Genomic DNA, 26,674 nt, shown 5'->3' on the forward strand with positions numbered 1-26,674 from the left:
GAAATATTATTCGGGGCTAAGTAGAAATGAGCTATCAAGGCCATGAAAAGACATGGAGGAAGCTTAAATACATATTACTAAGTAAAAGAAGGCAATCTGAAATGGCAATATACTATATGGTTCCAACTATATGACATTCTAGAAAAGACCAAACTATGGAGACAGTAAACGGATCAGTGGTTGCCAGGGGTTGTGGGGAGGGAGGGATGAATAAGCAGAAAACAGAGGATTTTCACAGGAAGTAAAACTTTTATGTAACACATTACAACAGTATACACATATCATTAGACATTTGTCAAAACCTGTAGAATATCAAACACCAAGTACAAACCATACTGTAAACTATGGACTTTGGATGATATTCACGTGTCAGTGTAGGTTCATCAGTTTTAACAAATGTACCACTGTCAGGTGGGATGTTAATAGTGGGGGAAGTTGGCCAGGCATGGTGGCTCATGCCTGTAATCTCAGCACTTTGGGAGGCCGAGGTGGGCAGATCACCTCAGATCACCTGAGGTCAGGAGTTCGAGACCAGCCTGGCCAACATGGTGAAATCCCATCTCTACTAAAAATACAAAAATTATCCAGGCATGGTGGCACATGCCTGTAGTCCCAGCTACTTGGGAAGCTGAGGCATGAAAATCGCTTGAACCTGGGAGGCAGAGGTTGCAGTGAGCCAAGATCGTACCACTGCACTCCAGACTGGGTAACAGAGCGTGACTTTGTCTCTAAATAAATAAATAATAGTGGGGGAAGTTGTGGGGGCTAGGATAGGAGATATATGGGAATCCTCTGTACTTTCTGCTCAGTTTTGCTGTGAACCTAAAAGTGCTCTAAAACTTAGTTTATTAATTTTTTAAATAAAAGAACATAGGCCTGAGGCAACAATAACAGTTTTCATAAAACAGTTTGAGAGCCATTTTTTGTCAATCTGCTTTTCTTGAATTTGAAATCTCTGGAAAGATTTATTGTGGATCTAGAGAGGTACATGAAATTCAGTCTGATTTTAGAATTTGTGAGTAGTAGTGTATCCTAATCTGGTTAAGTTCTGAGGTTGTTTTTAATAGGTTGGTATGGTCTTCCTCCTTGCTTCTACTGTAGCAGATTCTGCTGATTATACAGAAACTGAAAACAGAGATCAAAAACGTCATAACTGAAAAGTGGCCATTTTATTGGTTGTGCATAGGTGGTATGGATTTGTGTCTGGGAATGAACAAATTAAAATTGTTCACTTTTTTTGTACTTGGAAGTTATGTGTATTCACAGAAATGACTGAGATAAATAACATCTGAAGTTATATTTTTCATCTTAGTTATTATGACAATGCAAGTAAAAATTAACACCTACTCTTGAAATATTTAAGTAAATGGATATTTTACCTTAGACAAAAACACTCTGAAATACTTCAAAGATTTTTGTACAGATAGAAACACTCCGAATGTGAAAAGCAACATATCCTCAATTTTTCCAGTAAATAAGCAAATTGCGGAACAAATATTGCACGCAACTTAAAGTCAAATAATTATTTGTGTAAATTTTGTATTCCCAGTGAAAACAAATAAATGACCGATGGGATGCACTATTCTAGTACTGCAGTGTTTCCAGGAAGGGTTGAAGGAGAAGGGGAAATCTTTTGAAAAAGCATATTTTAAAATTACCTGTGATTTTGGTTTAATCATGGTATTTATTTGCATATTCATATTAAAGGAGCTCGTGAAATTTTAAGTTTTTTAAAAGCGGGAATGAATTTTTTAAGTTGACTTGAACTGTTTTTAATGTTATAAATCTGTTGACTATATTTTTTCTAATTTAATACTTAAAATGATTAGACTTTTTCTGAGAATTTCTTCATGACTTTAATATTGATGATGATGATAGTGGCAGGTAGCTTTTATTGAAACTCCCTATGTCCTGGGCACTGTTCTAATCACATGACCTGTTTTAGCTTATTTTACCCTCACAATATACATATAAATATTGTTAGTATCCCCAGTTATAGGTGAGAAAACTAGCCTCATGTTAATGTCAAGTATTTATTATTGTTAGGGCCCTTATATGAATACTCTTGTTAAATATGAATGAATGTTTTAGAATTTCTTTTAATGTTATGTTTTGGTAGCATTTTATTGAAAATTTACACAATGGCTACTGTTTTTATCCTTTTCAGGTATGCAGTTTTGTGTGGCTATGTATCTGAGTTTGAGGGTTTACAAAACAAAATCAACTATGGACACCTCTTCAAGGTATTTCTTTTTTTTTTTTTCATATTTCTTTTCAGATCCAGACTTATGGAAGGGTATTTATTAATAATAAAAATGTTTTAATGTAGCCATATGTTCCATCAACAGGCATAAACCACATTATTCAACAGATTAAGCTCTGGGAATTTGCTTTTTTGTTTAAACATTAGAAAATGAAATATGATACTCTTTAAATAGTGCTATGACAAAAAGAATTATTTGGGTGATTAAAGATTATTATTAGTTCAGATTCTGAAAGAAGTCACAGAGTAGATGAGTATTACCTTTTCAAAGATTAAGAATTAGCCAGCGGGTGCAGTGGCTCACACCTGTAATTGCAGCACTTTGGGAGGCTGAGGCGGGTGGATCACTTGAGGCCAGGAGTTCGAGACCAGCCTGGCCAACATGGTGAAACCCCATCTCTACTAAAAATACAAAAATTAGCCAGGCGTGGTGGTGGGCACCTATATTCCCAACTACTTGGGAGGCTGAGGCAGGAGAATCGCTTGAACCAAGGAGGCGGAGGTTGTAGTGAGCCATGATCATGCCACTGCATTCCAGCCTGGACAACAGAATGAGACACTGTCTCAAAAAAAAAAAAAAAAGCCTTTTGGTCATAAGCTCAATAACAGCATGAATGTGACCAGCACTAAGTAGTTAACAATCTCTGCATATTGATTTGGTGGAGGAAAAGTAGGATCCAATCTAGGATTTAAATTTGCCATGATAGACAAATAAAGTAAGTAATCCACACACACATAATGTATTATTTGCCTCCATAGCTCAATACATAACCCTCAATGTCAATAATTACAGAAATGAGTAAACATTTCTTCCCTATTTTCTAGCTCCCTATAACCATTTGATAATGCCAAAGGATTAGATTTCTCTCCCATCTAACTCTTCTATTTTTTTCTGCCATTATCCCCTATTCCATGTCATTTGATATTTGTAAGCTCACCTCAGAGTCAGTAACTATTCACTAGTTAAGTCATAGGTAGGCAAACATATGACTTTGGTGTTTTCTATTTTTATAACAGTATTTTGGCTTTAAATTACACATAGCTTTATTAAATCCTAGTCACAGTTCCGGTTCTGGTTGTAAGCAATCATTTTGGTAATTTAATTATTCATAAGATTTCATTGTATTAATGGTAGAGATGGCGAGGACTGAGACAACATTTTAAAACCACTTTTGAGTTACTAGGCTGTGGTGTAGTTCCATTCAACAATATCTGAAACTTGGGAGATGATTTTCCTTTGGATGCTTCTTTCAGGAACATCTAGATATAGCAATCAAACTTTTACCAGAGGAACCCTTTCTATATTACCTCAAAGGAAGATACTGTTATACTGTAAGTTGAATGCCTTTATTTATAAACTTTATTTGAATGTAATATGATTATAGGATAAATTTTCAATGACTTATTGTTTTATTTTTATGCAGTGCCTACTTTAGGGAGAATTATAATAGCAATATAAATTTTATTTTAATGTATAATACATATGTTAAAATTGTATGTGAATTTATAATTTATACATTATAATTTTAAAATCTATAATCTAGGTATTTTATAATTTATAAACTTGTAATTTATATATATTTGTATGTTATATGCCATGTTTTATATATATGTGACCTTTTTCTTTCCTGCTCTTTCATTTCTTTTTGCAGTAGTCACATTCCCTCCCTTTGTAGATATCTCAGTTTGGGATCAACCATCCACACACATGCCCTGTGTCTAGGTCACTACTCACGGTTCTGTAGGAGGACTTTTTTTCATCCAGTAGTGTATACTGAGCACAAATTATGTGCTAACTAACTGGCCAGAGATGAATAAAACACTCCTTGCTTTTAAAGAACTTAATTTGGAAGGGTTACGTGACATATATAGCTCAAATAAAAGCAGTTGGTCCATGTCTTAAATGACACTATTAGTTTATAGAAAATTACAGAATGTGAAAATGTATCTTAAGAATATGTGAAAAAAATTATTGTGAAAGGACCATGCCATTTTCGAATGATAAAATTAGGGTAGGCAAAGAGATAACTTCTTCATTGCAGCTGAAAGAGAATTAGAGGTGAAGAAAGAAGTTTGCTTTTATTGAACACCTGCTCTATGCCAAATATGCATTCTGTCCCTTATATTGCTTGTTGCACTTCATCCTTCAAACAGTCTATGAAGCAGTTGTTATTATACCAGTTTTAAAGATTAAAAATCTGAGTCTTCATGATGTTAAGAACCTTCCCAAAGTCCATTTAACTGATCAATGAAAGAGGCAACATTGAAATTCAAATTTAATTCCAAAATTTATGCTCTTTATATTGTGTTACATATAAAGAAAACTTACATTTTGTTAAGGAAAAAGGAGTAAAGGTATATCATCTGTTTTTCTCATTTTTTCCTAGTTATAAGACGGCAAAGTCAAATAATAGAATGACACTCAAATTTTTATAATCTACTCGATGTTGTAAAATACACAATGATGCCTTCATGCTGTGAAATATTGCACTGTTGAGTACACTACTAATTTGCTAAGGTTGTATTACCTCCCAACAACTCACATGTTTTACTTACTGTTTATTTTCTGTTGATCCAAAGTTATCTGAAAGGTCTTCAAGGAAAGAGTCCACATTTTACACTTTTTGATAATTTTCTTTCAGCATCTAGTTCAGTTTTTTGGCACTTAAAATAAGCTGCTTCTACAAGAATTTGTTTTTTAAATGATTGATTCACTAAAACTACAGAAAAAGTACAAAAATCAAAGAATATGAAAAGCAGTAGTAATAATGGCTAACATGTACATGGCTCTTGTAAGCATTTTATGTGACTATAAACATTTTATATATTGTAGCTCACTCACTTTTTCAAAAACCCTATAAGGTTAATGAGGTCAATAATTTGCCCAGAGTCACTCAGCTAATAAGCAGTAGATAATAAGTAGAACAGGATTCAAACACAGGCAATTTGTTTCTCTTTTTCTTTTCTTTTTTTCTTTTTTTTTCGTTTTTGAGACCAAGTCTCACTGTGTCACCCAGGCTGGAGTGCAGTGGCATGATCTCGGCTCACTGCAGCCTCCACCTACTGTATTCAAGTGATTCTCTTGCCTCAGCCTCCCGAGTAGCTGGGATTACAGGCGTGTGCCACCATGCCCGGGTAGTCTTTTTTTGTATTTTTAGTAAGACAGAGTTTCACCATGTTGGCCAGGCTGGTCTCACACTCCAGGCTTCAAATGATCCACCTGCCTCGGCCTCCCAAAGTGCTAGGATTACAGGCGTGAACTACTGCACCTGGCCCAGGCAGTTTGCTTCTAAAGTCTTTGCTCTTAACTAGTAAGCTCTACTGCCTACAAATTATAAGTATAGGTAATGAATATGAATTGTGGGAGAGGAAGTTGGAACTCTTTCCACCAGGGGGAATCAGCTTCCGCCAAGGTAATAAAGCAAGTATGAGCAAATGTGTAAAGAATGTTTCCAGCGTATGCAGAATAGAGAACTCAAAATTTTCTGGCCACACAATATCTTAAAGTGTGTGTTAGCTTGAAGTGTGTATGTCTATTTCTAATCAGGTCAGTGAAAGAACCTACAGAAAAAAAAAATAAGTAAAATAAAATAAAAATAAAATAAGAACCTACAGAAAAATAAATAAATAAAATAAAACAGCCAAAGGCCAGAAACAAAGCAAGAATACCAGTTCCCGAGGCGGGCGGATCACAAGGTCAGGAGATCGAGACCACGGTGAAACCCCGTCTCTACTAAAAATACAAAAAATTAGCCGGGCGCGGTAGTGGGCGCCTGTAGTCCCAGCTACTCGGGAGGCTGAGGCAGGAGAATGGTGTGAACCCGGGAGGCGAAGCTTGCAGTGAGCCGAGGTCGCGCCACTGCACTCCAGCCTGGGGGACACAGCGAGACTCCGTCTCCAAAAAAAAAAAAAAAAAAAAAAAAAAAAAAAAGAATACCAGTTCCAACGACTGGTAAACCAGCCTTGAAACCACCTGATAGTCAGGGGCATTTACCAAGGTTGGTAACCTAAAGCTTAGTCTGCAGACCTTTGTTGGGTTTGGGGGACTACAGACCTGAGCAGAGCAGAGAGCAGCTTGAAGACTGCCACAAATAGACAGGACTCAAAAAAGTACAATGGCCGGGGGGCAGAAAAGATGAACTTAAATGAAATTTATTCAGCAGAAGCTTATAGCAGTGAAAAATCATTTTAGCTGGAACAATTGGGAAGATAGAGCTGAAAAGAGGAAATGCTCCTAAGATGTAAAAGCCATTTACCCAACCTCACAAGTTTCTGGAACTTCAATGTACATTACCTGTCTAGGCTTAAAAGCCCAAGAAAGAAATTTTTATTCAAAATGGACTCTGATCTTCATGCCATAGAGAAATGGCGAAAGCACATGCCAATCCTCTGTAGAAGAAGGTACCTTTAGATAGCCTTTGTAAAACTTTCACAGAAAGTATCCTAACAATGATGAGTTCACAGTCAAAAATTATAGACTATACAAGGAAACAAACGAACAACAATGACAGCAGAAAACAAAACAAAACAAAAAACCAGCAGTGGACCTAAAAGGACTTCAGATTTTGGAAATATGGGATACAGAATATTAAATATCTACATATAATGTGTTTTTTAAAATAAGAGGAATTGTCAGGGGATAGATGAACAGCATAAGCAAAATTCAGTCCTGCTTTCTGAAAATAAACTGTTTGTTATGGCCATGTAACAGGACAAGCTAGAACTTTCAAAAGGACTTGACAGTTTTTCTCTTACTCCAGGATGTCAGGCAGTCTTTATAACATTACCTATGCTAATTACAGCATTTTGTCTAACACCTATTATAGCCATAAAATTAAATCGAAAAGATGAAAACTAGAAGTATTTCCACATATGTTTGACTGTTTTCCAGATCACATTTCAATTACTTCACAAAAGAAAGTCTATGAGTGGTAAGCAAGCATATGAAAAGATATTGGTCATAAGTAGTCATTAGAAAAATGCAAATTAAAACCACAGAGAAAGACTGCTTGCTATATATTCACTTTTTAAAGGGGCTAAAATTTAAAATATGGCAATGGCAAGTACCAGCAAGGATATAAAGCAATTGAAACTCACATGTTTCAATGGGAATATGTGAATAATGAATATATGATCAATTCCTAAGTATTCACCAAGAGAAATAAAAATATATGCTCACACAAAGACTAGCATATGAATTTTCATAGCAACTTTAGCAGCATAACAACATGCATGACTCTTCAAAGTGTTATGCCAAGAAGGCTCACAAAAGACTACCTAATTGCATTGATACGAAACTCTAGAAAAGGCAAATTATAGTCAGATCAGTATTTGTCTAGGGCTAGGAGCAGGTTAAAGAGATTGACAGCAAAGGGATATGAGAGAACTTTTTAGGATGATGAAAATGTAGTATATATTGATTGTTGTGGCAGTTACAGGATTGTATGTATTTATCAAAACTCATTGAACCGTACACTTCTAATGGAGGAGATTTTATGTAGATTATACTTCAATAAAGCCAATTTAAAAAATACATAATGACCAATAAACATAGTAAACATGTAGAAAAGTTATATCAAATAGTAAGCAAATAAATAATAATCAAACTAAAACATATATGTATGGTTTCAGGCTTCTGTTGGGGGTCCTGGAATATACTCCATGAAGAAGAGGGGATGACTACTGCTACTACTACTACTACTACTACTACTACTATAGACACACACACACACACACATAAATTTTAAGGCAAAAGTATATCTAGAGATAAAGAGCGTAACTACATAGAAAGTTTAATTCACAAGGAAAGTATTTATAAACTAGTGTGCTTCTAATGACAGCCTCAGAACTATAAAATAAAAATTGACCAAATTATAAGGATAAATGTACAGATCAACCATATGCTGGTAGTTTCACCCACCCCTTTTGGTAATTAATGGAACAAGAAAACAAAAAAGTATCAGTTTGTAAAACATGGAGCCTCACATTTAATAAGCCTGATCTAATAATTATGAAGCCATGTGGCTAACCATTGGAGAATGGACATCTTTTCAAGCATATGCAGAATGTGTACTAAAATGGACCATATATGAGGCCGGGAAACAAATCTTAATACATTTCAAAGAATTGATGTCATGCAGTTTTTCTGACCATAATGCAATTAAACTAAAAATTTAAAAAACAAAATTATAGAAAATGATAATAAAAACCCCAAGTAGGTGCCATTTGATTCCTACTCATTTATAAAAATTTTAAAATCTCGGTATGAGGTGTTGCAAGGATATGGAGCAGCAGGAATTTCTACATTGCTGTGGAAACATAAATCAGCATGACTACCTTGGGAACCATTGAGTAGTGTCTTTTAAATTTGAATATTTGCCTGCCATGTGATCATGCCTACCCACAGAGCCTCACAAATGTGCTCCAGAAGGCATGTGCAAGAATGGCTATGGCAGCCTTGGTCCTAAGAGCAAAAAAATGAAAAAGACCCAAATGTCCATTGACAAAAGAGTGGATAAAAACATTGCTGATGTCTGTTGAAATGATGAAATATTTCAGTTATTTAAATGACCGAACTTCAGTCATACTCATTATCCTGGATGAAATCTTAGAACCATACCATTAAGTGAAAAAGTAAGTCATACAGGAAATAAGCAGTATATTATTTTTTACAAAGTTCAAAGCAAAGCAAAAATAAGCATATCAATATGAAAAATTATGCCAAAAAATAAGGAAATAATTTTTTAATTAAAGGATAATGAACTGGGTGAGGTGGCTTATGCCTGTAATCCTAGCAGTTTGAGAGGCTGAGGTGAGAGGATCTCTTGAGCCCAGGAGTTCAAGACCAGCCTGGACAATATAGGAAGACCCTGTTTCTACAAAAAAGTTTAAAAAATTAATTGGGCATGTGATGCACACCTGTATTCCCAACTACTCAGGAGGCTGAGGTGGGAGGATTGTTGAGCCCAGGAGGTCGAGGCTGCAGTGAGCCATTATCATACCACTGCACTCCAACCTGAGCAACGAGGTGAGACATTGTCAAAAAAAAAAAAAAAAAAGAGGATATTGGCTACTGAGGTATCTAGATGATGGGACTGAGAAGGAAGATACTTTATGGGTTTGGACAGAGCATCAACAGGGTCAATACCCTCAAGTTTCATTTTTGAGCCAGCTTAATCTTTTAGGATGAACATCTAATATTTATATTTGGGGAAAAAGGAAAACTTTTTAGAAGAAAGCAAAAAATCAATGGTAATATGAAATTTCGTTTTGGTGGTTATTGATTCTTTAAAAAATCTTCAGGATTGTAAATATGTATGGTGGGTCCCCATTCACCACTCCTTCTGGCTTGAGGATCCCTATTCTATTTACATTTCTGAGATGCTACTTCTGGGTCAGGAGGCCAGTTGGCAGCATGGAGTAGGCAGGAGGAGAGCAAAGGCAGTCTTGTAGCCCCTATGTGCTGTACGAAGAAATACACCATAGTTGCCTCAGAATCCAGAATCATATGAAGAAACAGGATCGGCATTATTTCCCACCCCACCCCTTTTTCCTCTGATTCGACACAAATCTTCTTATCAAAAGTATTTCAAGTTGTTTTTGAAACCAGTGCTTCTAGACCCCATGGTTCCTTAGAATTGTGAAAAAGGAAGGTAAAATATTAACATTAATGCCATGAGGGTGGTATCTTTAATATATATTATTTATGGATATATATTTACATTTGTATATGTTATATCTATGTACACACACACGTGTATATACATATAACACACACACATCTAACCGGGGAGAGAGAATCCATTCAAAAGGTGAACAACTTTCTAAGGGTGATGTGTTGTGTATTTGCAGGTCTCAAAACTGAGCTGGATTGAGAAAAAAATGGCTGCTACTCTGTTTGGAAAAATACCGTCTTCAACTGTACAAGAAGCTTTACACAATTTCCTTAAGGTACATTTTGTCTATTCATTATTTTAGTGTCAAACTGATTACCCTCTGCACCAATCCCTGCTACCACTGTCAAGGAAATCTTTTCTCCATGTAGAGCCTCAGTTTGAATCCTAGTTTTGGCATGTTCTGTTTTAAGCCCCTCATAATGCAAGTTATTAATATGTTTTAAGTCTAAACTCCTTAGAACAGCTAGTTATGCCCTAGGTTCTAGGAATTACAAGCTACTTTTAAAAAATAACTCAGCAGCTTAAATGAAGGTTTAGGTATGACAGCCCTTACTACTAAGTCCAAGAACAGCTCTCTGAGTCATGTGAGCATGTGCAGAAACAGTCCTGCCATGATGGTTAGACTTAGTCCCAGTACTCCTGATTAGCCTAACACAGAACCAGTTTAATCTTAAAGAAATAAAAGTGCCAAAAGGAGGAGTTATTTTAAAAGCTACCTCCTAAAGTTGCAGACATTTCTATGGAAGATTCTTGGGATATCAGACCAAATCAGTATTCTCAATCCTGTCTTAAAATGTATAATCACTGTACTGTACAACTCTAAGCAGTAATATATGTGTGTGAGAGCACACATGTAAATGTATAATATAGCCACCCATATAATCAACTTCCTGTTGGGGTAGCAATCCCTTTACCTTTCTCTGGAACCAACTTCAAAATTTTATAGTTACTAAATGTGTTTTCCTTCCCAACCTACCTACTTCAAGTTTATAAAAATGCAGACAAGGCTGCATGTGGTGACACTTCTGTAATCCCAACACTTTGGGAGGCTGAGGTAGGCGGATTGCTTGAGGTCAGGAGTTTGAGATCAGCCTGGGCAACATAGCAACACCCCATCTCTACAAAAAGTAAAAAAATTTGCTGGGCATGGTGGCATAACTACAGTCCCAGCTACTCAGGAGGCTGAGGCAGGAGGATCACTTGAGCCCAGTAGTTCAAGGCTGCAGTGAGCCATGATCGCACCACTGCACTCCAGCCTGAGCAAAAGAGCATGACCTTATCTCAATAATAATAATAATAATAAAAGTCTTGTGCATGCTAATATTTGTGCTGTACTTTAGGGATCAATTTTGTAGAACTGAGAGGGAATTTGTAGATCATGTAGTCTAAGATGGTAAGTAGGTTTCTTCTCACTTTCTATCTGTCACCCCCAATGGCCAGTGGCTGCCTCAAGTGAAAAAGTAAGTGTCCTGAAATCAAGCACAAGCCCAGCAGAAAAGAGTTCAAAAAATAAAAAGAAAAGTGCTGTACATTTCTTGTTTTTTATGTAATTAATCCCTTTTTTGTTTTATAAAAAGGGAGTCAAGACCTCAGGAACTTAATTTGTTCCATTTCACACAATGGCAATCAAAGATTTGGTTTAAATATGAGTGAAGGCTAAGACTGTATCACTCCCATGTCTTCACATTTGCCTACTACTGAAAATTAGTTCCCTCATTTTAAATTGTATAAGAATGTAGATTATGATCTATTTAAGATAAAATATTTATATAAAAGATGCCACGTTAACTAGCAAAAATGTTATCTGTACTGAAAACTCATTTCCTCATAATATCAAAGTTGTAATTGAGGAGCAGGTTTTCAGAACACTGTAGAAAAGTTCTTGAGATGCTAATGTGCCTGAAATAATACACAGATAAAATCAAAAGTGGGTTAGTAGCACAATAATGTTGAGGTAAAGAATGCAAATTTCGGAAACAGACTACCTGGTTAAATCTCAGCTCTACCACTTACCAGCTGATTAACATTGGGCAAATTGCTTAATATCTCTCTCAATTTAATCAATAACATGGAGATAATAGTACTTACCTCATAGTGGTGTTGTAAGGATTATCTACATTCCTACAAGTAAATTGCTTAGAGTGTGCCTAGCACCCAGTAGTCCTCAGCAAAAACTCACAGAATTTTAATTTCATTAAAATTTAAACACTTCAGCAAACCATCCTGGGGAGCCCCGCATTAGGTCATTACTTAGACTTTAGTCTCAAAATGCGTTCCATGTTGTTTGTCAAAGGAAAGAGAGGAGGCATCAGGAATGCTTCTTGCCATATTTACTAGAACAGCTGAGGGGACTGAGGGGTCTGGAGTGCTGAAGCTAAGGCTGTGGTGGAACTAAGAAATCTGGGAGGTGGAGGAGAGGAAAGGGAAACAGCACAGACCCTGGCTCCCACATCCAGGAGAGTCTGCAACCCCCTAGGTCCTACAACACAGCAGGCCGTGTTGTTGGGACCCAGACTGTAGGACTCCTGCCCCGAATTCACCCCTCCAAAGAGCATTCACAGGGGCCAGGAATGTGTCTCTAGAACCATCCAGCTGGGTCCTGTAGAGGTTGAGAATGCTGAGTTTAGAGTTAGATGAGTGAAGTTGAGACCTGAGCCTTTCCTGTCTCAATGACCTGGACACATTTCCTTAGTTCTCCCACTCTCAAATTCTTCATCCGTGAAATGGCCATAATAATACCTACTTTGTACAGTTTTTGTGATGGTTACAAAAATACTGTATTTTATATTCTTGGCCCAGGGTTTAAATGTTCTTTCTAAAAATCAATGTTAGCTAGTATTGTTTTGCTATTATAACAGGGGAAGATTGGCCCTCCACAGCCTCAAAGCATCTAGGAAGGTGGGTTAGACACCTGTAAGAATCGTCTGTGAATCCCCTGGGGAAATTCTTTCAAACTATAGCATGCTTCCCACCTCATCCAAAATGCTGGCATGATTCCCTAAGGCAGTGGTTCTCAATCTTGGCTGTGCATTGCAGTCATCTGGGGCACCTTACAAAATGGCAGCCCAGGCCATGACCCAGACTCATTGTTTCAGAACCTCTGGGTATCTTGAAGTATAGTTTATAAGCAATAAATTGTACCCATTTTAGGTGTACAGTTCAGTGAAGTTTGACAAACTTGTATACCTATGTAACCACCACCATTTCAAGATAGCGTTTTCATTATCCTAGAGAGTTATCTTTGTCCCTTTGCTGTCAATTTCCCCCATCTCCTGCCCCAGGCAACCACTGATCTGCTTTCTATCACTGTAAATTAGTTTTGCCCATTCTAAAATTTAATATAAATGGAATCATACAACATGTACTTTTGTGTATATCTGATTTGTTTTACTCAGCATACTGTTTTGAGATTCATTCATTTTATTGAGTGTATCAGCAGCTCCTTTTCATTGCTGAGTAATATTCCATTATATGGATATACCATAATTTGTTTATGTGTTAACTTACTGATAGACATTTGAGTTGTTTCTGGTTTGATGCTATTTTTAATAAAGCTTCTGTGAACATTCAAATGCAAGTTTGGTGTGAACATATTTTATTTCTCTTGGGTGAGCACCTAGGGGTGGAATTGTTGGGTCATATGGTGTGTGCTTTTAAATCTTGATCAGTGTTTTTAAACACTGATTGATTCCAATGGCAGCTGATGGCATGGCTGGAAACCGCTGGATCAGAGGATGCGTGTGTGTGGTAAATGACAGGTGTGGCAATGTTGGGAGACAGGCTACCCTGATTGCACTTACTGTTTGCAATCATATGATCCCTGAGTCTGTACTAGTGGCTTCCCCAGCTGCAGAACTCTCAGCTGTGTCCTGATATGGTATAAGGCTGCTGCTTGAGCTTATAAGATGTTTTAAAGAAGAGCTAATTTATTCAACAGTGTTTATTAAGCACATAACTAGTGCCAAACATGGCATCAAATACTGGGAACACAGAAATGACCAACATAGTTCCTGTCTTCAAGGAACTTGGATCGCCAAGACAAATTAAATATGTGTAATATTCTTTGCCAGGTGTTATGATAAAGAGTGTTCTAAGGGCCTCTTTAGAAACTGCCTCATCATTGGAACATTACATTGAAACATTAGCATTTGAGTAATGCTACGCTCCTTGTAATTCATCCAAGGCCTTTTATGAAAGGTCAGAATCTGTTTTACCTTAGGAATTCAGTGTTGTTAGTTGCCTGTCTGTGTTCTGTTGGGCTTCAGTTTTTTAAACCATGAGAACAAAAAGAGGTGTTCTTATTTATAATCACTTTAGTTTACTAAACATAGGTGTTAAGGTATATATGCAGAATTAGAATGCCAGTACTAAAGAAATAAGCTCTTTACATGCATACATTGGGGCAAGTTGTCCCCAGTATGGGATTCGGACAGAGCTGAGGCAACTACCGGGCATAGAAGAAGGTATAATTGAATAAAGTTCAGTCTTAAGTCCCTCTTATTAGAATGGCTCAAGAAATTCTCTTACCAAACTAGAAGCCTTGAAATGGAGATGATTAGACAAGAGAGAAGCAGAAGAACCAGAATCCATGGATGGCACTATAGGATGGTCAAGGCTCTGGCTTGATTGAAATTGACAACTTCCTTTAATCTGTTGGTAGCTTTGCTGTCTCTCTAGCAGGTTTCATTCCATGCCCAGACACTGTTAAGCTACCTGATTTTAAAGTTTTATACCGAGTCTGGCTCCCTACCCTAGGAGAGTTTTGTCCTCCTCCTTCTAGAACCTTCTCTTTTGGATTCTGTACAGAATAAAATGTCTTTTAAAAGGGATGTGCCCTCATAAGGTGTTGGAGCACTCCTCAGCACCCTGATTTGGATTTATCTTCATTAGTATCTCTTTAAAATATATATATATTATTTTGATTCAGCTATTCAACTTCTGGGAATCTCTCTTATAGGCATAAACACACATATACACAAACATATGAGAAAAAGTGTGTTCATTGATTATTAGTAGCGATAATGAAAATGGAGAATAAATCAAGATGTCCAATGGGAAATGCTTCCTTTCATTATGATTCATGCAGAATATGAAATACAGCTCTTAAAAATGATGAAGTATATCTATGCTAACATGAAAATGTGTTTGTAATACAGGAAAAAAAGTCTGGGGCCAATATGTAGATTTTCTATCAATGTGCACATTTATTCAGTTTTATGTATGTATTTGTATTTTTCTAGCTTTACTGAGGTATAATTGACAAGAATTATATATATGTAAATTATATATATGTAAAATGGTTCCATTTTGTTTCATTTTCAAAAGCCAAATATCTGTTTTTTATTTGCCTATACTTGGCAAAGAGTCTGGTAGGATACATGTCAAACTGCTGATAGTGGTTACCCCTGGGGCATGAGATTGAAGTTGAGAATAAAACTAGGAAGGAGAAATTTTCACTTTTTAATTATGGAAATGTCTGGATTGTTCGTATCTTGTGAAACAAGGATTTTTTTGTAAATATTTAAAAGCATCCTCTTCTCTTGTGTTCTACCCCGCTCTAGGGTGGAGACTCCAGGTTGTAAGCTTGCTTGCTTGGGCCTTCAAAACAGCGAAAGCTGACTCTGAAGCAAGACTGACTTAGGTTCTAAGAAGAGCTGTCTAGTAACAATCCCATACCTGAAAGAATTTTTGTTTCCCAGAGATAAAGTAAAGGAACTGGTACATAACAAGACTGACCTAGGTTCTAAGAAGGGCTGTCTGATAACAATACCATACCTGAAATAATTCTTATTTCCCAGAGATAAAGGAACTGGTACATAAAAGATTAGTAGATAATAAAAAAGTACCTTTATAATACCCACTCATGTCTACTACCTGGATTGGTTATTTCAAGGATCTGTCTTTCCTTTAAAAGTCCATGATTTGATGGACTTCAGATATTATTTAACTCCTGTAGAATATGTTGAAATCATAAGAAATCAAATATTAATCTAGTGGAAGATGCTTGCCATGGGGTACCCGTCATGCTCTACTCTCATTTTCTAAATAGATAGTGAGGCCGGGAGTGTAATCCCAGCACTTTGGGAGGTCAAGGGAGATGGATCACCTGAGGTCAGGAGTTTGAGACAAGCCTGGCCAACATGGTGAAACCCCATCTCTATTAAAAATACAAAAATTAGCCAGACATGGTGGCAGATGCCTATAATCCCAGCTACTCGGGAGGCTGAGGCAGGAGAATCACCTGAACCTAGGAGATGGAGGTTGCAGTGAGCTGAGATCGCACCACTGCACTCCAGCCTGGGCGACAGAGCAAGATCCAATGGATGAATGGATGGATGGATGGATGGATGGATGGATGGATAGATAGATAGATAGATAGATAGATAGATAGATAGATAGATAGATAGATAGATAAATGTATAGGACTTGTCCTAGGAATATCACCAGTTGTTTGTTCTTGAAAAGAATAGAGAAAGAAGACTGAGGAAAATTATTATGTAAAGAAATCTCAAAACCATAAAGTATCTCATTGCTTTGTAAGCTTTATGACCATGGTAATCAATTTTATTTTAATGGCTAAATGCAAAGGCTATGTTTCCACTCAAAAGATACTTAAACTGATCAAGTGATTCAAATGTGAAACAACCAACCTAAATTCTTATGGCAGTTTGGTTCATAATATTTGATTTATTTAAATATATTCTCTTCATTTGTGGTTATTGTTATTTTAATATTGCCCTCTTATTCTCTCCTGTTTTTCTCTCAAATCAGGCTGAAGAACTATGCCCTGGTTATTCTAATCCCAATTACATGTACTTAGCAAAGGTAATGAAGACCACTGTTCTGCTTTAAGATCACTTTGAACCCGTCACATAAAAACATGATTATGTTTAATATTGGTTATTTCTCATTTCCAGTGTTATGCTGATCTTGAGGAAAACCAGAATGCTTTGAAGTTCTGTAATTTGGCATTACTGCTTCCTACTGTTACCAAAGAGGTAAGTCCAGAAAGTGACAGTGCTGTTGTCTTATTAGTACTATTCAAGCTCAAAATATGAATAACTTCCTTAGATACGTTTGTAGTTTTCTCTATTCAATTTTATGTATTTATTTTTGTTCTAGCTTTATTGGAGTATAATTGACAAATAAAAACTATATATATACAGCATGATGTTTTGATAGACATATACGTTATGAAATGACTACCACAATCAAGCTAATTAACACATTCATCACCTCACATAGTTACTTTTTTTGTTGTTGAGAACATTGGAGATCCACTGTCTTAGCAAATTTCAAATATATAATATAGTATTATTAACTATAGTCACACTGCTGTCCTTTAAATCTCCAGAACCTATTCATCCTGCATAACTGAAACTGTGTACCCTAGACCAGTATCTCCTTATTTCTCCCACCCTCCCAGCCCCTGACAGCCACCATTCTATTCTCTCCTTCTATGATGGAGTTTTCTTTCATACTAAAATCTTTGACTTGGATTTTACATGTACTATGAAGTTTTAAAATTTGCTGTATCTCTGTAAGATAACCTGTCACCAGGAGGCCCTAGCGGTTAAAACATCCTGATGTTAGATATAAGACAGCAGGGAGTGAAGCCAGCATAATTCCTTCAGTGGGAAGGAGGTGGCGCAGCATAATTCTGGGGAGATGGGGATTAACAATATAGGCAGCAAACAAGCTAGACAGGTGGCCCAGCCTACAGCAAGGGGAGCGACCATGGGTTGCCATCCTCAGTGCCCAACTCACAGCAGTTATGGCTATTCAAGGCCATGACAAAGATGAAAAATACGTAATAACATGTTTTTGGTTTTTGGACACTGGCCATTAATGAAAAAAACTATTGCCCTGTCTCTTGCCCTTTTATTCAGTAATTCAGGATTCTGGGTATGCTGTAAGTTTCAAGCATTCCACAGGCTTAACAACTCAGTCTGCTCCTATGAGCTGTTGACTGGTGTTGTGGAAACAACAACAACAAAAATAGGTATATATTTTCCTCCTCTTCTCGTACCACCAAACATTATCATCCTCTAAATCATAACAGAAAAGAAATGCCTCAGAAAAAAAACAAAAAACAAAAAACAAAAAAACAAAAAGAAAAACAAAAAAAAACACCTCCTCTTTTTCTGTGTTGGAGCAGTACAGGTTCCAATATTTATTGTGATCTGAACTATAAACAAATAAGACATGCCTGTTGCCTTCTAGGAGGCTATAGCCTAGAAGGGAACGTCTGGTGTGTGTCCAAATAACTGTAGCTCAAAGCAGAAAGCATGAGGTATTAAGAGAAGTACAAATCCTCAGTTATGGAAATTTTGAAAAAGGAGAAGTTATTTTCACCTAGAAGAGGCCAGGTGGCATCAGAGGCAGACTTTGAAAGATCTATATAATATGGAGTTGTGGACAAGTACATTGCACGTCATGAACAGAGGCACAAAAGAAAGCAAAGCTCTGTTTGCCTGGAGCGAAAAGAATGTGCCCACTTTCCCCGGACCACAGCTGGGGTGTGCCAGCCTCCCAGCCATTCTCCTCCCAGCTTCCTTGCCTCCCGCCAGGCCACTCTTGACTCCCAGTAGCAGCCCAAGCAACAGATTAAATGTAAACATCAACATGTCACTTCCCTGCTCAAAACCCTTTGCTGTTAGGATGAGGGTCAGAATTTTCAGCATGTCCTTCAAGGCTCTGATCCAGCTCCTAACAGTCTCTCAAGCTTCATATGTTCCCCGTTCTTCCCTCCACCGCCCAACCTGCCCTTCACCCTTAGAACATACTGTTCCCACTTCCTGAAACACTCCTCCCCACCCTCCACTCCTTTCACTAGCTTTATTCCTTCCTGTCCTCCAGGCCTCACCATGAATGCTGTTTCTTCAGGAAAGACTTTCTTGACACCTGCTGGCAAGAAAGCCCCCTATGCTTTTCCTTGCTATCATTTCACACAGTTATTATGTCATTATTAATGTGATTGTTCCATGAGAGTAACAACCAGGTTTGTGTCATTCGTCACTACACCCCTAATCCTGAGTATACTGCCTAGCGTATCATAAGCACTCGGTAAGTGTTCATAGAAAGAACCAAGACACTAATAGCATACAAATAAAAATAGTAGTGTCAATAGTAATAATAAAGAAGATGCATAATGAATGTAAGAAGGCTAGACATTGGAAGTATTTCTGTAATAAGCAAAATAGTTTGAACAAATATTTCTCACATTGCATTTTTTTTCCCTCAGTGATGTCTCCATTTGTATTCTTAGCAATTTTTTTCCAAGTAGTAAAGGTATGTAAGGAATATTTCCATTTCTTTTTCAATGAGAAAATAGTATGAAGTGAGTTATGTGTAATACCCCTCCATCTCTATAAAGTTTTTTCAGATTGAAATATACCCCATTAGTGATTTTGCTAACCAAGTTTATTCATTTCCAAAATGTCTAGCAATGCCACTCGTTACAAGAAGACAACCTAGCCATCAGTTTGCTCTCTCATGTGAAATTTCATAACATGTTTGTTTCTTTCTTGTGGCATTTATAGCTTCTTCCTTGCATTGTAGTCATTTGTGGACCTGTCTTTTGTCCCCTGTTAGGGAACTCTCAGCTCATCACACTGCTACTTGATATTGGGAGTGTCAGTCATTTGGTCTCTAGAGCCCAGATTCATAGGTGTAAGCAGCTTTACATTCCCAGAATTTGGAACGATGGTATTTTTATTGTTCATGTGGACTTTTCTTGACCCTAGGAAAGTAATCTCAGATCCTGAGAAACATTTCTTTTTTTAAAAAAAGGGATTTCTGTGTCTGAGACAGTGTGAGAACGATTGCTGAATGAAATAATGACTTCACTGGCAACCTGAAAGTTGTTTGCCTGGAGGCAGTATTAAAGTTCATCAACTTGGAGCCTACTGAGAAAGCTCAAATATAAAAAGCACTATGTAATATTTTGTTTTATGATAAGAGATGTGCTAAGCTGGTAAAGAAAACCCCGTATTTTAAAATTGCTGAAACATTTTGAAATGGCATTAATCACCTTTCTAAGACAAACAGACTCATAGACTAGTAAATCCAATGTTACCAGAAACCAACCACAAAAAGAAGTGCACTCTGGGAGTGCTAAAAGTTAAGAGCTCGTTATATTTAGCAAGTGGTATAGCTGTCTTTGAAATGGCCTGTTGATTAAAGTTCTGAGCTGTATTTCTAACCTGTTTTATGAGTTGAGAAGCACAACTCTCATTGGTAACTGCTCTTAGTAACAAAATCCTAATTCTGCTTTAAATGTTCTTTCTGAGTTACGATATCATATTTGATTATCTTAATTAAGACATTGTTTTCTGGATAGGTTTATAAAACAGAATTTGTATTCATTCACTCTGCCTTCCTGTTTTAGAAATGCTACAGCTCAGGGTAATAAATGAGTCACTCGCCAAAATCTTGTAATATTGTCTCATTTGCTAGAAATTCTTGTTTCCCATTTCTTTCTGGTTGAAACTTATTTCTTGTAAATTAACTCATCTGTGCTATCCATGCCTGGAGAATTATTCCTAGTACTTTCTAAAAAATTAATAAGACAGCCAGGCGCGGTGGCTCACGCCTATAATCCCAGCACTTTGGGAGGCCGAGGCGGGTGGATCACCTGAGGTTGGGAGTTTGAGACCAGCCTGACCAACATGGAGAAACCCCATCTCTACTAAAAAAATTACAAAATTAGCTGGGCGTGGTAGCGCATGCCTATAATCCCAGCTACTAGGGAGGCTAAGGCAGGAGAATCGCTTGAACCTGGGAGGCGGAGGTTGTGGTAAGCCGAGATCGTGCCATTGCGCTCCAGCCAGGGCAACAAGAGTGAAACTCCGTCTCAAAAAAAAAAAAAAAAAAAAAAATTAGTAAGGCTATTATAATGTAGATAGTATAGACAGACTTTTCCCACTCTCTAAACAGACATTTTCATGATTTGTAGAAAGTCTGTTTACAACCCCATATTTCTACTGTTTTGACTCTTACCTTCTTGTCATTTGCATTTAAAATGTATTATTTCTTAAGATTTTGCAATATATATATAATGGTCTTGGTTGTGTTATTTAAATTGATCTTAAATATACTCTAAAGAAGTTTCTTAGAACCGTTTTATTTATTTTCTTGAAATAATTGATGATACAGCATCAGTTTGGGACTAGCTGTTCTTAACCAGTACCCAGTCTCATGAAGTTGGTGTGTGATAATCATTACCCAAATGCTAGCAGAATAATGACAATTCAATGTAGATAAGTCTCTCTCTTATTTATCCAAAGTCTTTAACAGAGAGCATTGATGTAGTTTTCTAAACCATATTTTTCCAACACTATCAGATGAAATAAATCTATATTTTTGAATGTGTGTGTTTGGGTGAAAGAGGGAGATTATCTTTATTCAGTTATTTTACAATTATAGAGGTGTTCTCTGCTAGAGGCTTGGGATACAAAGAGAAAAAAACAGATACCTCTGCCATCATGAGTTCTGTGGTGTAGTGGGAAAGGCAGGCACTGAAAAAGTCATAGCAGTAAAATTTGATGAGTATTTTGGAAATAAAAGCAGAGATTTGTGAGAAAATAAAACTGGTACTACAACTTGGGCCACGGACCAGGAAAGGTCATCCTGAGGTTTTGCTATATATAATCTAAGGAAATTAGAATTTAAACCCAGTTGTTTAAATATTTAAGACTTGCTTGGACAGTAGAGGACTCATTAAAAATACAGGTTCCTGGCTTTTTCTAGAAAGGTAGAAAGAAGCTCTGAGCTCCAGAATGTGGTGACCCCAACCTCAGTATCATCGTGGTCTCACTCAAGTTTCCATCTGTCTGGGAAGCTTAGTGCTCAGATGGCCCTTGGGTGAGATTACAGAGAAAGACAGGTGGTGACTGAGTTCTTGACATCACAACCATAGGAACTGTTGACTCTTGGCTGGGCGCAGTGGCTCACGGCTGTAATCCCAGCACTTTGGGAGGCCGAGGTGGGCAGATCACGAGGTCAAGAGATTGAGACCATCCTGGCCAACATGGTGAAACCCCGTCTCTACTAAAAATACAAAAATTAGCTGGGCATGGTGGCATGTGCCTGTAGCCCCAGCTACTCAGGAGGCTGAGGCAGGGGAATCACTTGAACCCGAAAGGGGGAGATTGCAGTGGGCCGAGATTGCACCACTGCACTCCAGCCTGGCAACAGAGACTCCATCTCAAAAAAAAAAAAAAAAAAAAAAAAAAAAAAGGAAATGTTGACCTTTAAGGATATGGCTTTGGATTTTACTCAGAAAGAGCAGACCCTGCTAGACCCATCTCAGAGGAAGCTGCACAGACATGTGATTCTGGAGAAAATCCTCAAAACCAGCATCCAGGCAGTAAAGTCTTAGAAACAAAGACAGAACTTCCATGTAGAATATCTACAGGAAGGAGCGATCTAACAACATGTCAACACTGAGATTTGTAAGGGTGAACTGTGTTCCTCCACAGCAGAATTGGCCTGGGGAGGGCCAAATTAGGAATGCAGCACAATCACATGACTTTAATTGGAGACTAGAGAAAGTGTGCTATCTCAGCTCAAAGGTGTGGATAGTTCAAATCTGGGAGAAAAGGAATAACCTGAGCCCTAAACCATAACCTGAGTTCTTATAAGAGGACAGTTGCATAAATATAGCCAATATATTTAGTGCTTGAAATATAATGAAAATCTTAAAATTAATCATATAGCTATGCAGCGGACCTACTACAAAGGAGAAAACTTCTGTATGCAAAGGAGAGTAATACACCACATGAATGTAACTAACGTGGAAGATGTTAACTAGGGACTATACTGAATGCTCGGCATCAGATTCATATGTGGGAAAATAAATGAATAAATGAAGGTATTTGAGCAAGGCTTTAACAGCCTATTATGTCCTCAGTGGCAGAGATGTCACAGTGGAGAAGAGCCCTTTGAATATAATGAGTATGAGGAAGTTATCACAGCTCAACATTGACTCAACGTGTGTTAGCTCACACTGGAGGGAAACTCCATAAATGTAATGAATGTAGGAAACACTTCATCCAGAGAGCTAACTTATTCATACCAGAGAACTCAAGAGAGAAACTCTGTCTGTAATCAGTGTGGAAATGCCTTCAGTGACCATTTATCCTTTAAACAACACCGTGAATTAACACTGGAGAGAAGCCATATGAATATGATCTATGTGAGAAAGTCTTCATTTAATGATCTCATCTTATAATGAGACAATGCACATGGAGAGAAACCCTATAAATGTACAGCATTTGGAAGAGCCTTCAACCTCAGCCCTAACCTTTATAGGCGGTCTCACTCAAGTTTCCATCTATCTGAAAGATGCCATCTTTTAGATACCAGAGAGCTCCCACAGGGCTAAACCCTACACCCTTCAGGCAAAGCTCAAGCCTTGATATGCAGAAAAAACTTAGAGTAAAACAGGAAAGAAAGTGGCAAGTTTTTTCCAGGAGGAAGAAACCTGTTGGGAAAACACTAGATAATTCATGCTGGAGAAGGAATTCAGTGAAATAAACACGATAAACCCTTTACTCATAGAGCAACACTCCAGGACATGTGAGGATTAATGCTGTATAAAACACTCACTAAGACAAAAGCAACTTGTTAAAATAAAAAAAAAAGAAAATAATTAAAAATAATAATAAAACACTGTTAGTGACCTGAATTAGGGAAAGTATTTGGTGATTGCACGTACCTTTGTGAACCTTGAAGTTCTTATGTTGGGGAATCTCCTCAAGTTAATGTAAGTCTATTTCAGCATACTAGAGTATCAAGATGAATGCATGAAATTTCCTTATGTATTTGTATTTTCTTTATAGGATAAAGAGGCACAGAAAGAGATGCAAAAAATAATGACTTCCTTGAAGAGGTAAATAACCGAATTTACTCTTCAACAAATCAGATGTGATCTACCAAAATTTAAACGAATCAAAGTTTTATTATCCTTTTCTTCATTTTTGATGTAAGGGTATTGTGCTCAGATTTGAAGGTAAAGCCATGTTTCTGCAGAATGCATTCCACTAATAGCACTACAAAATTAATTATGTTATTTGGAGAATCTATATACTATAATGTCAATATATAATCTATAAACATGTATGCTTTGTATTTTTCTTATCAATAAACTGCAGCCTTCAGAATATTTCTTTAAATATTTAAATCCAATAAAATGAATTTTCATGAGTATTTTATTGTTTCAATGGAGACTTCATAAAACAAAATAATTTCATTAATGTGGATGAAAAATGGAAAACTGAGCAAAGGACATGAACAAGTTGTTGGCAGGAGAGAAAAAAACAAACAGATGTAGTATTGTAACTGGTAATCAAAAGATGTGAATAAAATTACAATAAAATACTCTCTTACTATCAAACTAGATTTCATTTGCGTCTGAGTGAAGAGACCACCAAACAGGCTTTGTGTGAGCAACAAGGCTGTTTATTTCATCTGGGGACAGGCGGGCTGAGTCCGAAAAGAGAGTCAGCGAAGGGAGGTAGGGGTGGGGCTGTTTTATGAGATTTGGGTAGGTAATGGAAGATTACAGTCAAAGGGGATTGTTCTCTGGCTGGCAAAGGTGGGGGTCACAAGGTGCTCAGTGGGGCAGCTTTTGAGCCAGGATGAGCCAGGAGAAGGAATTTCACAAGGTAATGTCATCAGTTAAGGCAGGGACCAGCCATTTTCACTTCTTTTGTGGTGGAATGTCATCAGTTAAGGCAGGGACCAGCCATTTTCACTTCTTTTGTGGTGGAATGTCATCAGTTAAGGCAGGAAACAGCCACTTTCACTTCTTTTGTGATTCTTTGCTTGCTTCAGGCCATCTGGACATATACATGCAGGTCACAGGGGATAGGATGTCTTAGTTTGGGCTCAGAGGCCTGACATTAGCAAGGATTATTTTCTTCATTCAGGAAGCATTCAATGCTGGCAGTATTGTTATGAGATGGAGCATTCTCATATACAATTAGTGAGAGAATATTTTGTCACCTGGGTACATCAAATATGAAAATATAAAAGAAATTTTAAAAGCACTTTGGCACAAACCTTTGGTAAAATTTATTGACAACTTTTGAAAAGTATTAAATCTGTAGTCATGGAAATAATCATAAAGAGTAAAGTGCAGTGACTGATTCACAAATGCTCATAACAGCATAACACTATGTCCAACAGTAAGAAAGCAGCCACATTGAAATATAACTACAATTGAATAACATTTTGACATTAAAAATTACAAAAGTGATACAGGCAATTGCACAGAACATCTTAAGTGCAAGTATAAGTCAAAAATAGTATATACATAGTGAGAGACAGGACTAGCTGGATTTCCTGGGCCGACTAAGAATCCCTAAGCCTAGCTGGGAAGGTGACGGTATCCACCTTTAAACAGGGGGCTTGCAACTTAGCCCACACCCGACCAATCAGAGAGCTCACTAAAATGCTAACTAGCCAAAAACAGGAGGTAAAGAAATAGGCAATCATCTATTGCCTGAGAGCACAGCGAGAGGGACAAGGATCAGGATATAAACCCAGGCCTTACAGCCAGCAGGCAACCCCCTTTGGGTCCCCTCCCCTTATATGGCAGCTCTGTTTTCACTCTATTTCGCTATTAAATCTTGCAACTGCACTCTTCTGGTCCGCGCTTTGTGGCTCGAGCTGAGCTTTCGGTCGCCGTCCACCACTGCTGTTTGCCGCCGTCACAGACCCGCCGCTGACTTCCGTCCCTCCGGATCCAGCAGGGTGTGTGCTATGCTGATCCAGTGAGGCGCCCATTGCCACTACCGATTGGGCTAAAGGCTTGCTATTGTTCCTGCACAGCTAAGTGCCTGGGTTCATCCTAATGGAGCTGAACACTAGTCACTGGGTTCCATGGTTCTGTTCCATGACCCACGGCTTCTAATAGAGCTATAACACTCACTGCATGGCCCAAGATTCCATTCTTTGGAATCTGTGAGGCCAAAAACCCCAGGTCAGAGAACGCGAGGCTTGCCACTATCTTGGAAGTGGCCCGCCGCCATTTTGAAAGTGGCCTGCCACCATCTTGAGAGCTCTGGGAGCAAGGACCGTCCCCACCCCCCACGAGGTAACAATAGGATCTCAACAGTATAAAAATAAGCACAGAAGAGCATCTGGTAGGGAATACACTAAAATAATAGTAGTTTATGTTTCTGTGGAGCTTATTTCCTATATTTCCCAGTTTTTAATAATAAATAAAATGATTTTTTAGGTTGAACTTAGCAGTGAGCTATAAAGATTCCCTGCTACCTCTTAATCAGCCTAATCTTGGAAATCAGGGTAAAAACTTGGATTTTCTGTTTACTGTCCCAAATACATGGGTGTGCAGGCGCATGCGCACACGCGCACACACACATTTATAAACGCAAAATTTCAAGCCCTGATGTAGACATTCTGGTTAGGTAAATTAAGCAACCCCCTAGCCCCATCTTCTATAATGGTCAATCAAGATACTGAATCAGTCCAGCTGGTTCTCACCCACTTTCCTCTGACAACTGGTCTAATGTTGAAACTCATGGCTAGATGGGGCAAGAGTCTTGCTGGTTCTGTCATGGGTATGCTGAGAGGCTATGGATACCTCTGACTATCTCTAAACAGCCAAAGGAATATGTAAGTATAGAAAGGTGAATCCAGCTAGCAGCAAATGACATAGAATCAACTATGTTGTAGGTTTTGTGGGAGCAACTCATTCCGGCAGAGT

At 37.6% G+C, this 26,674-nt stretch overlaps 1 protein-coding gene across 5 annotated transcripts in view; it reads left to right on the forward strand.

The window, feature by feature from the left end:
- Positions 1-24,337, forward strand: part of LOC103220469 (regulator of microtubule dynamics protein 2) — a 106,499-nt gene extending 82,162 nt beyond the window's left edge. For all 5 annotated transcript variants that reach the window (XM_073022925.1, XM_073022926.1, XM_007970917.3 and 2 more), the window contains 6 exons: positions 2,168-2,243; positions 3,518-3,595; positions 10,115-10,213; positions 16,711-16,764; positions 16,857-16,937; positions 23,784-24,337. In XM_073022925.1, the coding sequence (XP_072879026.1) occupies positions 2,168-2,243; positions 3,518-3,595; positions 10,115-10,213; positions 16,711-16,764; positions 16,857-16,937; positions 23,784-23,837 (442 nt within the window). In that variant the 3' untranslated portion in view covers positions 23,838-24,337. The remainder of the gene's footprint in view (positions 1-2,167; positions 2,244-3,517; positions 3,596-10,114; positions 10,214-16,710; positions 16,765-16,856; positions 16,938-23,783) is intronic.
- Positions 24,338-26,674: the final 2,337 nt, after the last annotated feature.

The sequence above is a fragment of the Chlorocebus sabaeus genome, chromosome 14, assembly GCF_047675955.1.
Source record: "Chlorocebus sabaeus isolate Y175 chromosome 14, mChlSab1.0.hap1, whole genome shotgun sequence".
Lineage (NCBI taxonomy): Eukaryota > Metazoa > Chordata > Mammalia > Primates > Cercopithecidae > Chlorocebus > Chlorocebus sabaeus.